We start from the raw sequence: 16688 nt of genomic DNA on the forward strand, positions 1-16688 counted from the left end.
TTTAAATGGTAATAAAGTGAATATTGGGGGCAAATTCGGTTTCAAATGTGACTTGCTGTTGTTTTTATCATCCATTATTTCTATCACCACACACTTTCCGAAGTTTTAAAATTTTCATGGTTGAGCGAGCACATTCGAAAACTTAGGAATGAATACTCTTTATACTGCATAAATGTATATTTTCTTACAAATTCTCATGATCAGTTTAATTTATGGACAAATCAGTGGTGGATCCAGAATTTTAAAATGGGGGAGGGGCCTATAATCGGGGGAGCCACCAACATTTTTAAATTTTAACATGATCTAACAAGTTGTAGAGGATACTACCATAAACCCCTTTGATGATACGTCACTATACAGGGGCCGTGGAACGGTTTTCAAAGGGGGGGGGCTGACCATGCAAAAAATCACAATCGTATGGTCATTTTTACATTTTTGTACATGCTTTTGGAAAAAAGTGGGGGGCTGAGCCCCCCCCCCCCGCGACCCCTGCATTATTGTGCTCACTCAACCATGAACATACGATATCAAAATTGTGTGTGGAGTGGCTAAATGATGGATAGTAAAACAGCATTAACACCATAAAATTCACCTAAAAACAACTTTTGCCCAGCTTTGTATTTGCACAATCTGAAAAACGACTCTTGTGACTTTCAAAAATGGTCATTTTTAATTCAATCTTTAATTACTCACGCATGACTCAACCGATCAATCTCATTTTTCCCCAGAGGTTGCTTAATGAGTGCAGAAAACCACCTACGAAATATCATATCTCAAAATAATTCCGTTCAAAAGTTACAGCAATTTGATTTAGGGGGACTTACTTTTTTTGTTGTGTATATATTGCAGAAGATCTACTGAAAAGAATTAGAGAGGCTAGGCACCCCCAAATTATGGCGTTGAAAGTTGCCAGAAGAATGGGGAAATTGGCATACTTTTCAAGAACAGATCCAGTTAAGCTATTTATCGACAACGTACACATGCCTCGAAATCAACAGGAAGCTTTTGTGCGAGACTTCGAAAACCAACGAGGGAAAGACGTAGACGAAAGAGTGAAGAAGAATTTGCCTAACATGAGGATTCCGACAACGATGGCGGGAGCTGGATCGACCACCAACATGACCACAGGGATAGCAAAGCCGACAACAGATTTCAACGAGGGTGCTGCAGCGGCTGCTACTGATGGGGAGATGATGGTAGGTGCAACATAATGTAGCTGCAGAGCATAATTTGATGGTATTGTAATTTCATCTGTCATCTTGATTTTAAAAATATAGATTGAAGAAAATTTTGCTTTGCAGAAAGTATCTATTTGAAATTTGTCACAAGTTACCAGCGATCATGGAGGTGACAAGTATTTATTTTGTGAAGCTCGTTCCCTCTGGTCGGTGTCGGGATGTTCATTTCGTCGATAATTCAAGTGAAATATCGATTTAGTGTGCTTTTTTTTTTTTTTAACGCGAAAGATGGAGGTGAATGAATTTCTCTCTCATCTTATTAATGTTTACCGAGTGGAGGATATGTATTTTTTACCATTGTGCGAGCCTGCGAGGTATCAACTCTACATGCAATCAAGCTAAAAAAAAAGGGAGTGTAACTGAACACCCGAGAATTGCAGATTTTACTGTCAACTCATCATCACAAGAACGAGACTTGGCAAGCAACTGCAGCTGAATGAGGAATATTAAATCATAACATAACTGAATGAACAGGAGTAGATGAGGTACTGTTATCATATTTCCTTTCTTTTCTATTTGATATTTATTTTGATTAAAAAAAACTTTACAGCGGGAAAAGATAAATATCTTCAAAGATGCAAGAAATACGTAAAATTGATTATGATATTGCAAGAAATTGATTAGAGTACTGAGTCATAACACACCTTGACTAGATTAGACAGTGATGAATGGAAATAAGATTGCATAGTAACAACATGGTGCTTATGCTTTTCTCACTTTTTTATATAAAGGAAACAAAAATAAGCTACATTTAAGCATAGAGCTATAGCTCCATGATTTAAGATCATATTGTATGTACTTTATAGAGATACCTGTTGCTGTGAATCTTTTTTCTGGAGTCAGTTATGATCAGTTCTGAAGATATTTTTTTTTGTGTGGTCATTTTGTGAAAAATGCTCTATGGAATACATTCCAAGGGGATTAAGGCTGGTTGGGGAAAAAGTTAATTCTTCATAAAATTGTCGTTCAAATTGTAGTTGAAATGATAATAGCTCCGTGATATTGGGGAATATTTCATTATGCTGTTCTTCTTGGTTTCTACATTGCGAAGGAAGATCGAGATGTTTGGGAATTCAAAGCTTTTGTAAGGGTAAAAGGACCATTTCTTTTCATGATTGGTTTGGAGGTAATAATGCTTAAAAGCTTATTTGTATATGGAATGTTATAAGAGAAAGAATGCATTTCAACGAATTAGTAAAGATAGATAACAGTGCAGGCATAAATCACTGTAATGTTCAGAATGGTTACCCTGATTGTATTACGTAACTGAATCATACTATACAATTCATTAAGATAAGAAAAGAAAATAGCTTTGTCAAATACATTTGATGCAGACGCTGGAATGTGTGAAGTGTTTAGTAATTCAAAAATAGGAGAAGGAAACAATTAAGTCGAATTCGTAAAATGTAGAACCCTGGTTCAGGCGAGGTAATGTGCTATCCACTAGCTATGACGTGACTGTTTTTCATCAACTTACATTGGTCCGCGGAGGCTGGTGGCGAGAGTTCATGTTTTTTAATTGACCTCGTCTCTGGGTTTCCCGGGACAATCGGAGCTGACTGGGCGTGGTATTTGAGTGGTCAACTGAATGATTTGGATAATTTACATGGGTAATTATCAATTTCTTTTATCATCAATGACGCAGTACGCTTTCTCTTCTCTGATTGGTCCGGGAGGGCTGGAAGGCGAGAGTCGGATAAAGTGGTTGGGGTGGATGATGTTAATGTCAATTGTTAAGATATAAGAAGGAAAACAGCTAGTCATTCAATTCTGTCGGATACTTGAAATGTTGTAGTACCCTGGTTTGGGCGAGGTTGTTATGACGTGTACTTTTTTTTTCTCAGTTATGATTGGTCCGCGGAAGCTGGTGGCGAGAGTTCATGTTTATTGACCTCGTCTCTGGTTTCTCGGGACAATCGGGGCTGACTGGGCGTGATTCGCAATAGTCAACTGAATGATTTAGATATCGATAATGTGCCCGTATATCTTTTTCATCAATGACGCGGTACGTCTGCCAGGCTCTGATTGGTCCGGGAGGCCGGAAGGCGGGTGTATTTCGTTTGAGACCTGTCACCAGCTTCTTGTGGTCAGCGGATGGTTAGCTGGTCGTCTGTGATCTGTGCTGGGCGCGGGCGATGCGTCTGATCTGGCGGGGGCTGAGTATTGTGGCTGGCTGCTTACGCAGGCACAGTGCGTGGCCTTCGCTGGGTCGGTCGTGTCGCTTGCGTTTCGGCGTAGAGGCGAGGACGGTCGCTGCGGCCTCCGCCTGGATTATAGGCTAGTCGTCAATACGGGGTTGGTGAATGGTCTGACGGCTAGGGAACTAGGGAACCATCTTCATGAGCAGGATGAGGTTCGCCAACAGACAGAAATGATAGTTATTTTGTGTATTAACTGATGCTCTTTCCCTCTTTTTACATGAAGGGGGGATAAGGAAATTTCCTTTTTTTGTTATATATATATAAATAAATTGACAATACAGTAAGTTTGTAGATTGCATAAAGACTTTGAGACTTTAGGAACTATTTTTTGAAGAGGAATAAATTATAAAGATATTGTGCTTGAGTTTACAAATTTCGGAAGAAGGGGATTTTTTTTCTCTCACACAACAGCTAGTTTTTGTACTCTAGGTGCTATTGAAGGAGAAACATTCAGAAAGGCTGGCATATTTATAATGCTATTTGTTAGGATGCAAGAAGGAAAGTAGCTAGTTAGTGAAATAATAGTAGAAATATATCAGTTTTGTCGAACAAGTACAATGTTGTAGAGTCCTGGTTTAGGTGAGGTTGTTATTTATGACGTGACTGTTCCGCGAAGGTTGGTGCCGAGAGTTTTTTTTTTTTTTAGTAACCCGAGTCGTCTCTGGTTTCTCGGGACCATCGGAGCTGACTGGGCGTGGTTTGCAATGATGAACTGAATACTAATATGAATATCTTTTAAAAGTCATGGCGTGTCACGTCCTCTCGGCTCTGTTTGGCCCGGGAGGCTGGACGGCGAAAGTATATCTGTGAGACCTCGTCACCGCCTTCCTGTACGTGGTAATGTAAGCTAAATCTTGCAAAAGATGCCTTTTCCCCCTTTCCTCTTTTCTTTTTCCTTCGCATGAATGGGAATAATAATTTTATTTTTATTTCTGTTCATAAAAAGATAGTAAATTTTTTTTTTTAAACATATTAAGATATTCCATGAAGATTTTGAGATTTTAGATATTATATGAAGAGGAATAAAAGTCACAAATATTATTATTATTTTTTATTTATTAATTGAAAAATATTCAGGGAGTTCATATATCTATCAATGAAATGTTAAAAATAATTGTTAAGATAGGGAAAAAAGAAAGAAAAACAGTTGTTATATTCAGTATAAACACTGGGATGAGTGAGGTAATTTAGTTGTTTTTTTAGGAGGGAGTGATACATTTTGTGAAAATAACTTTGAATCTTCTTTAATTTTAGTTTTCAAATCGCAGGAGGGATGGGAGAGGCCTCAAAATAGGCCTATTCATACTTTGTTTTTAGGACATGAAGAAAAGTCTTTCTTCTTTGGGTTTCATAGTAGGGACAGTCTATGGGAATGTGTTTGAGTATGTTTGCAGAAGTGTATGTGTTGTGTTTGTTGCGGTGAAGGGGAATGATATGTTGGGTGTTATGTTTTCCAGTTCTGGTGTCTGTCTGTATTTATCTTATCTCCAGTTTAGTTTAATAGGTTATTTTGTCATTTTAAATAAATCAAGCTACCAATTTGCAGTGATATTATCATTCATATTTTTGTTCCAAATTTTTTGTCAGAGGTTTAGACTTTTTGTGTTAATTGATGTCGGGTAACTTAAAATTACTTTCGGTCAATGTCAGAGGGTTGAGAGATAGAATCAAAAGGAATAAAATATTTCAGTGGTGTCAGATGATGGGGGATATAATATTTCTGCAGGAAACTTTCAGCACAAAAGACACTGAAGGTGGATGGAAGGCTGATTGGAAGGGGGAAATGTTTTTCAGTCATGGGAGTTACCACAGTAGGGGAGTTATCATAATGTTTAAATCAAAGGTTGATTTTCTCAAAGAAAAAATTATCATTGATAAAGAAGGACGATATGTTATAATTAAAGGAAAGTGTCAAGGTGAAAAGATTATATTGGGCAGTGTATATTTTCCCACAGGGAATAAAGAAAACTCACAATGTAATTTTCTGTCTGATTTAGACAAAATTTTATCTTCTGTAGTTAGTCAAGAATATTCTCTTATTGTTGGAGGAGATTTTAATATTGCTATGAATCGAAACTTAGACTACATGGGTGGAAGTAATATTTCAAAAAATAGATATAAAGATTCATTGGTGGATTTTCTTGATAGGCTAAATCTAATTGATGTGTGGCGGAAGCGGCATCCTAACAAAAAAGAATTTACCTTCAAACAAAATAATCCCTTCGTTCAGAGCAGATTGGATTATATTTTTATCTCCTCGAAATTAGAAAAAGACGTGAAAAGTTCAAACATTTTACCCTCAATCACTCCTGACCATGCTGGAGTTCAGGTCGAGTTTGATAATTTAGTCGAAAGTTTTGCATATGGGAGATCGTTCTGGAAGTTTAACAGCAGTTTATACTCTGATAAAGATTTTGTAGACGGGGTAAAGATGAAGATTTCTGAAATAGAAAGAATATGGCGGGACCAAATAACAAGCAAGATTAAATTTTGGGAATTTATGAAAATGAAGTTAAGAGAATATATAATGGCATTTTCCCGTGAAAGAGCAAAACTCAAAATTTCACATTGAAAAATTACAAAAAGAAATTAAAGATTTAGAATATCGCTTGACGATCACTTTTTATATTGATATCCAAAACGAAATTGAATTAAAAAAAGAGGAACTAGATAAACTTTTCGACTATTCTCGTCAAGGTCTAAAGGTCCGTTCAAGAGCCCAATGGTCTGAAGAAGGAGAAAGAAATTCACAGTTCTTTGAACAATTACTTAAATCCAATAAAAGGAGAAGTGCGATTAAGGAGATTTATAATAAAAATCAGGAAACGGTGCGAGATTGCAAAGGTATTATAAAAATCATTCGGGAGTTTTATAAAAATTTATATGCATGTAAAAATCTTGAAACTAATGATGATATTGAAAACATGTTTTTTTGTGATTTACCCAAATTGAGTAAAGAAAATAGAGAGTTTTGTGAATATCCGATAACACATGAAGAATGTTTTCAGGCTTTAAAGGAAATGAAATTGAATAAATCGCCTGGCAATGATGGTTTTACCGCAGAGTTCTACTTTACATTTTGGCCACTTTTAGGGAAAATCATTGTTGAAGCTTTCAATGAGAGTTTTGAAGTTAAAATGTCAAATTCGCAGAGACAGGGGGTAATTACTCTAATTGAAAAAGAAGGCAAAAATCCTTTGCACATGAAAAACTATAGGCCGATAACTCTTTTGAATGTAGATTATAAAATTTTGTCAAAAGTGTTAGCGACAAGGGTGAAAGAGGTCTTGGGAGATATTATTCATTGTGATCAAGTGGGTTATGTCAAAGATCGTAATATTGGGGAAGCAGTTCGGTTAATTGATGATATGTTTTTTCAGTCTTTGTATCAACCCTTAGGTTTTTTAATTGCAGTGGATTTTGAAAAGGCATTCGATTGTATCTCTCATAAACTTTTATTCAAAACTTTAGAACATTTCGGGTTTGGGAAAAATCTGTGTTCTTGGGTCAAAACTCTTTATTATAATGTTAGTAGTTGCGTGTTGAACGGGGGGCATTCTACGGGATATTTTGAAGTTAATAGAGGAGTAAGGCAGGGGGATCCACTCTCTCCATATTTATTTATCATAGCGATTGAATTATTAGCTCATTATATTAGGAGAGATGTTAATATTAAAGGGATAGGATTTGGGAAACGGGAAATAAAACAAGTTCTGTATGCAGACGACATTACATTGTTTTTAAAAGATATGAACTCGATCCATAGAGTAAAGAAAATATTCTCAGATTTTGAAAATTTAAGTGGATTGAAGATTAATATGGATAAAACAAACTTTTTATGGTTGGGAGAAGAAAGAGATAGACCTGGTTTACCACTTCTTGGACATTGGTTACAACATATTAAAATCTTAGGGGTATATTTCGCACGGGATTGTAAAGTCAAAGATGACTTGAACTATAAGGAAATCTTGAGTAAAATTAAAAGACTTATTGGTTGGTGGAAGCAGAGAGATCTTACGATGTATGGTAAAATAAAACTTTTGAAAATGTATGCATTTTCAAAATTAAATTATGTTTCTTCCCTGATGACAGTTCCAAAAGACGTTTTTAAGGAAATAGAAAGAATTTCTTTTAATTTTATTTGGGGAGGAAGAGATAGAATAAAACGCAAGGTTCTATATCAAGACTATTCTGTTGGAGGACTGAGAGCTCAAAATATTGAGGTCTTTGTTAAGACCCAACGAATAATGTGGATTAAACGTTTGCTAGATGGAGGGAAAAGTTCGGGTTGGAAAGCAACCTTCGAATATTTTTTTAGCTCTTTAGGTGGTCGAATCATATTTCTGTGTGATTATGATACGAGAAGAATAAATTTAAAAGGTATACCATTATTTTACATAGATATGCTGAAGGCATGGCACGAATTAGATAAGTGTAGACATTTTGGAGGGAAAAGTAATCCCATTATTTTTAATAACAAGCGTCTATGCCTTAATAATAAGACCTTTTTTGATATTGAATTATTTCAGAAAGGTATAGTTAAGGTCTCGGATATAATAGTTGGAGGTAAATTAAGACCAGTTTCATACTGGTATAATCTGAAATTTTCATCTGAAAACTTGCTCAAAATTCAAAAGATATTTTCAGTAATAACAGAAGAGTGGATACAAAATGATTTTATGGAAATGGATACAGATAACTTTGAAATTCAATTGATGATATGTGGGCATGTTCAGAAACTATGTGATATAAAATCTAGACGAATATATGACCACTTCATTGAAAATTTTCAAATTGATTATGTATTTCATGTTACAGATGGGCAATCCGAATATGATTTGGGAATGGCGGAACTGAAAGAAGTATTTTTGAGACTGAAATGTGCAATGCTATGCAATAAACACAGAGAATTTCAATACAAACAATTACAAGGGGCTGTGTACACAAAAAGGGAACTTTTTAAATTCGGTTTTGAGACAGATAATTTCTGTTCCTTTTGTAAAAAAGAAGTTGAGTCTTACCAACATTTATTTTTTTATTGTCCTGAAGTTAAGCGATTATGGGAAGAGATGAGTAAAATATTTCAACTGAATGAACTTGGCAGTGACGTTTGGAAAACAATTTTCATGGGGATATCTGGAAATACTACAAGAGTAGCTTTAATAAATTGTATTATATTCTTAATTAAGTATATCATTTTTAGTTCAAGAAAACAGGGAATATTGCCAACCGTACAGAAAGTGACACATTTGGTTAAAGAGTATAGAGATACGGAATATCAAATAGCGTGTAAAAAGGGGAAGCTGGGGGTGCACTTAAGGAAATGGGAACAAATCAATGCATACCTTTCTTAATACTATGGATGTATTGGTTGCTTCATTTTGTTTCTGTTTTGTTTATTTGTTCAAATACAGATAGTTGTACCAGAGCAGGATGCATTGTGTGTGGATGTACGTGTGTAGATGGATGTGTGAGTTTTGTGACGGGGAAGAGGGAGGGGGGGGGGGGAGCTGTGAGTAGTGGTGAGTTGAAGTGAGCTTGTGTGAGTGTCTGGGGAGAGAGATGAGGGGGGAGGGGGTATGGGGGTAAGTTGAGTGTGTAGGGACGTTTTAGGATAACCTTCCTCTAATTAACCTTTAAAATATTATTTTATCCTTTTTTTATTTTGTTGTACAATTAATATGTGCAAAAGAGATTATTTCTATTCTATTCAGGGAAAAAGTCATTTTTTACAAAGTACGTTTTTTTTATTTTGTCGATTGATACGGGTTTTTCCCCTCTGCTTTCACATTGTTATAGAAGAGAAATTTGGCAGTTTAATTTCATTTGTAATCATTTCAAAAATATTCGTAATCTCATTGATATTGATATATTTATTTGTTTGATTGTTTATTGATTGTATACATACAAAGAATCTTTATTTATATGAATTGTGATTGTAAACTTATTGATTTGAAAGAGGAAGAAAATAAAATATTATTCAAAACAAAAAAAATAGTAACTTTGCCATTCAATGGTGACTGCCAAAGTTACTATAATAGTAACTTTTATGCAGTTGGGCCTAGGTATATATTATTAATATCATTAAGTGAGCAAAATAATAAAAATAATCAATATAAATAGGCATCTCTGCACTTAATAGCTGATTTACTGTACACACACACACACACCAAGTAGAGGCATTATTCTTGCAGATAAATAAAGAACACCGTAAGAGCTATTATTTTCACATACATATTTTTTTTTTCAAATGGAGGGGTCAGGACATTTTTGCACATTGTTGAATTTGTGATAGGAAGATATACTAAACACTTTTACAGCATTTCAGAGCAGCAAAAATATGCTCCTCAAAGCCCCAATGAAGACATGTATTTTATACATAATATATTCATTTAAAAAAGCAGTTATAAAAGTGTGAGAATAGTGGCTTATATTTCACTCTTTTTGTACTTTTCGATCTGAAAATTCACCATATCACAGTTTGAACTGTAAAAGCACTATTAGGTTTATATAATTAAGTTGTGTTTTGTTTGATTCATTTTTGAAAAAGTGGGTTCTTACACCTCCAAAACCTCTGGTCATGTGACTCAAGAATATTAATGAGTATGCAAATAGCTGAACATGAACCTGTATGTAGAAACAATCAGATGAAAATAAGATCAAATTATTTCGTGGAAAATACATTTGAATATCACAGTATTAAGTGAATGACTATTGATAACAATAAGCTAGGAAAATAATTGAGATTCTGATTTTGTTTGAGAAATAAAAAAGTGAAATTCTAGCAACTTTTAATATTACTATTAAACTGTATTGTTTCAACCTCATTTTTTTGTATGTGTAGAGGTAAATTTCTCAGGTATTTCACCACACACCATGTTTTCAATAGCTAAGCCTTACTGTCAGGGACATAGGCACTAGTTCTTAAATGGGTCAATATTTTCACTTGATATTAAATTCGCAAGGCGTTCGGCAATCCATGAAATTCATGAATAACAGCTTCTACACTAAATGAATTTAACTGATAAATTAAATATTTGAAATAATGTTCAGAGAAATTTGGCTAAGGGTCCAATGTATTCTTCAAGTACCTTCAAATCTTCTGAAGCAATTATTCTAAAAGAAATAACACAGCTCTAAAAGTAAGCCATCAAGAGGGCAAGACAACTTCTTTTTTGGCTTTAGAGCCATTGTTGGCAATGAGGGAATTTTAAGGGCAGGAAAGCAAATTAAGATGGGCACCCATCTTAATCACCTTGGTTTCATGCAAGACCTGGAATACCTCCATATATAAGATTAAAGTAAATTACATGTAAAATGCCTCATCTCTTGATGCATTAATAAAAGCTTTTTGAAAGTACATACCTTGGCTAAGGTACAGTCTTGTTGTACAGAAAAATGAGTGGCTGTTTTTGGTTGAGTTGCTGTATTAGGAATATAATGAAATTATATACTGTTATCATCCCCTCATAACTTCCTTAGTTCTACTGTTATCTCTTATAACATTTAATTTCTTTTGAGTTTACAATCTTTTGGATGGAGACCTATGTGATGCATTTAGACCATTGTTGGGAGGGAGTATAAATTCTCTGTGACTGAATACATTTTACCTAGACCCCTCTTATTAATAGCTTTAAAGCATAATTTCCATTTCAATTGTAATCAATGCTTTTGCAACATGTGTGGGTGTGTGTGGAGAGGGGGGGGGGGTATTCTTCTGTCCTCCATTTTTAATTCACTTATGTCAGTACTACTAAAATATATAATACAAAGTCCCTTACGTAACGGTGGAATCCTGATGCCTGGAATGGCTTCCGCTCCCATTCTGATCAATATCAGAGGATTATCTGGAGATGTCTTCGGTAGATCCTCACACCTCAAACACTTCTCAAGATCAAAGACTTTCTTCTCATACAAGAAACATTGAGTTTCAGGTTGGATTCCAGTCAAATGTGCCACCTTGTCCTGTAAGTCTGCTACCTTACGATGAGGCTCTACATAGATGATATGACACTCACAAGTAGGAGCCACAAAGATATCTACAGGATGCATACTGGTCAGTTTCTGAACATATTCAAAGAAGATTTCAAAGCTCCACATCTTCTGTATGTTACATTCCATGGTATTTGAAAGAAGGGTTTTGACCTGTTGACGCATGTCAAGTGAAAAGTGACAAGTCTTTGGGAGCTCTTCACTCCAGATGATAGGTCCATTAAGCACTTCCTGGACACCTGATATTATTCCTGATTTCTTGGTGGTTGTTATCTTATGCCTGAATACAAAAACACATATCAATATCTAAATTCAATATTGGGAAGCCAGATGTCAATGATTGCTTTTAAAATTGTTTATGGTTCCATTCCCAAAAAGATTATATCTTTGGAAATTAAATGAAATGTTCATAAATTTAACTTGACATAAAGTTCTGAACAAAAACACATGTCCATTCTAATCAAAATGTAATCAGAATTTAATGAATGATTGATTTGACAAATTAATTAATAGATTAAAACAAGACAAACGTTGTCTCGCCTGCATATTGCAGTCATGACGAGACTGCATGTCAAAACTACATGTATGCTATATGACTTAGATGGACCTCTGTTACGAGTTTGGCGATCCCACCTCGAAGCTATAGAAAGTTATTGTGTGTACACAGCAGTGCCAGTCATGGAAAGTTCATTGACCTTTGACCTTAATCAAATTCAACTCACATTCGAACTTGACCTGCACCTTTAAGAGATGGAACTCTTGTTTGAATTTGGCAATCCTACCTCTAAGATAAAAAAAGTTATTATGTGTACAACACAGCACAGTGCCAGTCATGGAAAGTTCATTGACCTTTGACCTTAATCAAATTAAACTCACATTTGAACTTGACCTGCACCTTCAAGAGATGGACCTCTGTTATGAATTTGGCGATCTCACCTTGAAGCTATAGAAAGTTATTGTGTGTACAACACAGCACAGTGCCAGTCATGGAAAGTTCATTGACCTTTGACCTTATTCAAATTCGACTCATATTCGAACTTGACCTGTACCTTCAAGAGATGGACGTCTGTTATGAATTTGGCGATCTCACCTCGAAGCTATAGAAAGTTATTGTGTGTACAACACAGCACAGTGCCAGTCATGGAAAGTTCATTGACCTTTGACCTTATTCAAATTCGACTCATATTCGAACTTGACCTGTGCCTTCAGGAGATGGACCTCTGGTATGAATTTGGTGATCCCACCTCGAAGCTATAGAAAGTTATTGTGTGTACAACACAGCACAGTGCCAGTCATGGAAAGTTCATTGACCTTTGACCTTATTCAAATTCGACTCATATTCGAACTTGACCTGTGCCTTCAGGAGATGGACCTCTGGTATGAATTTGGTGATCCCACCTTGAAGATATAGAAAGTTATTATGTGTACAAAGTTATTATGTGTACAACACAGCACAGTGCCAGTCATGGAAAGTTCATGGACCTTTATCCTTTGACCTTATTCAAATTCGACTCATATTCGAACTTGACCTGTGCCTTCAGGAGATGGACCTCTGGTATGAATTTGGTGATCCCACCTCGAAGCTATAGAAAGTTATTGTGTGTACAACACAGCACAGTGCCAGTCATGGAAAGTTCATTGACCTTTGACCTTATTCAAATTCGACTCATATTCGAACTTGACCTGTGCCTTCAGGAGATGGACCTCTGGTATGAATTTGGTGATTTAGTGATACCTATGTCTCGCTCCGCTACGCAGGCAAGACAAAAACCTGAAAATTCCAAATAATCTGCTCTACAGTTATAACATAATTGATGAAGATAAATTGCAAAATGAATGTTTGAATGTCTTTGTACATTTCAAACCTGTACTTTGAACTCACATGACACCTCTGTTGTTACGTCCTCCATGGGCACGGAATGGAAGTGACCCTGTTGCAGTATGATAGAAGGTTACTCCAAGTGACCAAAGGTCAGTCTGTGCTGTAAATTCTGTCCTGTTTCTTTCACCTAGAACAGCTCTCTCATACAGGTCAGGGTGCTAGAAGGTAAACATATACAAAAACATCAGAGAAGAATATCAAATTGAGCGTCGTGGCCCAGTGGATTAGTCTCCAGACTTTGAAACAGAGGGTCGTGGGTTCAAATCCCAGCCATGGCGTAGCTTCCTTCAGCAAGGAATTAATCCACAGTGTGCTGCACTCAACCCAGGTGAGGTAAATGGGTACCGGCAGGAATTCCTCAAAAAGCTGTGTGCACCTGAATAGGTAACCTAGCTTAGCCGGGGTAATAATAATAGCAGGGCCCGCTGGGAGAACAGTTTTCGGAGCTGAAGTGGCTACCCTGGGTAAGTATACCGTTATTATTATTATTATACATGTAACTCCATACTTAACATGGAAAGCTGAATAAAGTTGAAATTCATTGTCTAAGATGAAGATTATATGGTTTCAATAACAAATACAATCAGGTTTTCCACTCTCCATGAAAAGTGACCAGTGAGAGTTTAATCCTTTTATTTTTTAAATCTCAAACTGATTCCTGTATTCAATTGGGTTAATCTTGACATCCTTGTCTCTAGATATTAGCCTGCCTTGTACAAATATTTGTACATCATGGAATTATAAAGATAGTGTTTAGCTAGAAAAAAAATCATGATTTCAAAAGAGCAGATATAAATTTGAAGAAATTGAAACAAGAATTTGCTATAAATAGCTCTGAATATTTACCTAAATGTATGCAATTTACAGAGATTTGTATGGCATTACCAGCTACGTAAAAGCAGAACATTATAAATTTTAAATGAGAATAAAAACTAATTTAGTTGATGAAACATACACTGCTTCATATAATGCCTTGTGATGATGTTACCATTAAACTGTGCAAAACATATTTTGTCATTTCATATTCCTGATTCATCATTTTGAACATCTGAATTTCAGGATATACAGACACTTTTCTGTTATTACTTTAATAATTGAATTCTCAATCTCACAAATTATAAACATCCATTAGGTGAAAAGAATTACAAATAGTCGTCTTCTCCTGAAGACGACAAGAGAACACTTGTCGAAACGTCAAGTTTGGGTGGTCCTTTTCAGGACTGACACTTGCCCAAGAAAGATACATGTACATATGGTGTACCTTGAAACCTACTACACTATTCTTGTTTGCCATGGAAACCTTCAGAAGTTACATTATTTAATAATAACAATAAATAGATACAATACATTCAATAATCATCAAATACATAGCCACTTTACAGAAATAACCAAGATACTTGTCATGGACTGAAAAAGAGAAAAACAATCTAGACTTTCCATACAAAATAATCACAAAAGTCAACATAGTCAAGTAATTTTTCATCCCAGATTTTCCAAAACGTGAGATTAAACTCTTCTCAGTCAAATTTACTCCTGAGTGCAACAAAATTCTATGGTCCAAGAAATTCAACTTTTTCACAAACTTCTCTAAACTATATAATCAAATTTACAATGATTTTTTTTTCTTATATAAACATTGTTAAACTTTATTTACATGTACATCTTTTTCAATCTGATGGAGTTTATTTTTTTTTTTCAATATGAAATCATCATCAAGAATCAGTATTGTCATTAATACACTTAAATGGTACATGGAAACTAAACCCAATACAACTCTATTGAAAGTGAAATTCAAATTTCATCTACACATCAAAGTAATAAGACAAATTCAGAAATGATTTCAGTTTTTATACAATGCAATCTGTTTTCTTTTTCAATCATGAGCTACCTTATGTACATTCGGTAAAGTAAATTCCCTTTTTCAAATGTGACAAACACACATATGTGAAACATACCCCTAACATTAATGTGTTATAGCTGTGATGTATGTTGATGTGACATCACAACTTTGGGGGAATTCCCATACATGTCGTAACTCCCTTGGGTGTTCTGGTATATCAACATAGAATTATGAAAGTGACTACTGGGAAATTACAAGATCCATAGGCATTACAAAATGACAAGGCTCAATCAATGTTATTTGTACACACTGGCAGTGCCTTTCTTACTCATGATTTTTAATACTAAATTACTAGCTTTCCATTTGTTTTTATGCCCTCCTGGCAATTTAATAGCTGAGGACTTAATAATTTCCTTACTATACTTGCCTCTCCTTACACACAAAGAGCTACTAAAATAAATCCCATCCCTGTACCCGATTTATTTTTCTGACACTTCCATCAAATTTGTTGCAGTCATAAGTAAAAATACCCTAATCATTTACATTACTTAAAGAAACAGTTACAGTATGCAAGTTGTCATTAAGTTATACTTCAATGATTAGACATGGAACCTCATTTCAATTGGTAATCATCTAGGTATACATGGACTTTTATAAACAAGGGAAATATAACATAATCAATCACACATGATATTGCAATGTGATATGTGAGAGATAACAATAAATATCACCTGACTTGCAATAAATGTTGTAAAAATCTATACTGGGAAATTTTAACTATTTAAGTATAAATAAATACAATACTTTTATTTTCAACAAGTCACTGTAGGAGACTAAAACCCCACAGAATAAGCAGAAAATACAAGATAAACCGTGGCTGTACCATAACAAGGGTAGTCTAAATAATTCATAGAATATCTGCAATGTAGAGGAAAATAAAATACAATTTGCAGAAAATGTGTAAAAAAAATAAGAGAATGAAAGAAGTATGAATTATTCTACAGACTAATTTGAGGGACCATTAGAATTTAATGGTTTTCATCACTTCTGGAAAGGGATTAATTAGAGAATAAAATAACCACGATAATTGTAAGCACTATTAGACAATATCTGAAATTTACCAGATATTCCTCTGTTCCATAGAGTGACTTGAAGGCTTCATCATCTTCCAATTCCCTTGCTGCTCCAAAGTCAGCTAGTTTATAAATATAAACTCCATCTTCACCTTTAACCATCATGATGTTACCTGGTTTGATGTCACGATGGATGATACCTTTATCTCTTAGATGTTTCATACCAGCAGCTGTACAAATAAACAACAAAAATGCATTATATAGGGACTCGCAAAATATACATTAAATTGATAATTTTGATTTACAACCTCCTTAAATAAATTTGTAATTTTAAGAGGGAGAGTTTTAACACCAACGACAAGAAGCGATATGTTTCAATCTCAGTTAAAAATGAGATTGCCGCATTGTAAAGTTAGAAATGATAATTGCATTCGAAATTTCTATATTATACGTAAAGAGCAA

The 16688-nt window shown here is 34.9% G+C and overlaps 1 protein-coding gene across 1 annotated transcript in view; it reads right to left on the reverse strand.

Moving 5' to 3' along the window:
• Positions 1-9109: 9109 nt before the first annotated feature.
• Positions 9110-16688, reverse strand: part of LOC129256699 (serine/threonine-protein kinase TBK1-like) — a 30793-nt gene continuing 23214 nt past the window's right edge. Inside the window, exons 4-7 of the mRNA XM_054894864.2 lie at positions 16275-16456; positions 13314-13471; positions 11221-11711; positions 9110-10863 (exon numbers count right to left, since the gene is read on the reverse strand). Coding sequence (XP_054750839.2) covers positions 10736-10863; positions 11221-11711; positions 13314-13471; positions 16275-16456 — 959 coding nt within the window. The 3' untranslated portion in view covers positions 9110-10735. The remainder of the gene's footprint in view (positions 10864-11220; positions 11712-13313; positions 13472-16274; positions 16457-16688) is intronic.

This window comes from Lytechinus pictus, chromosome 3, assembly GCF_037042905.1.
Source record: "Lytechinus pictus isolate F3 Inbred chromosome 3, Lp3.0, whole genome shotgun sequence".
NCBI lineage: Eukaryota > Metazoa > Echinodermata > Echinoidea > Temnopleuroida > Toxopneustidae > Lytechinus > Lytechinus pictus.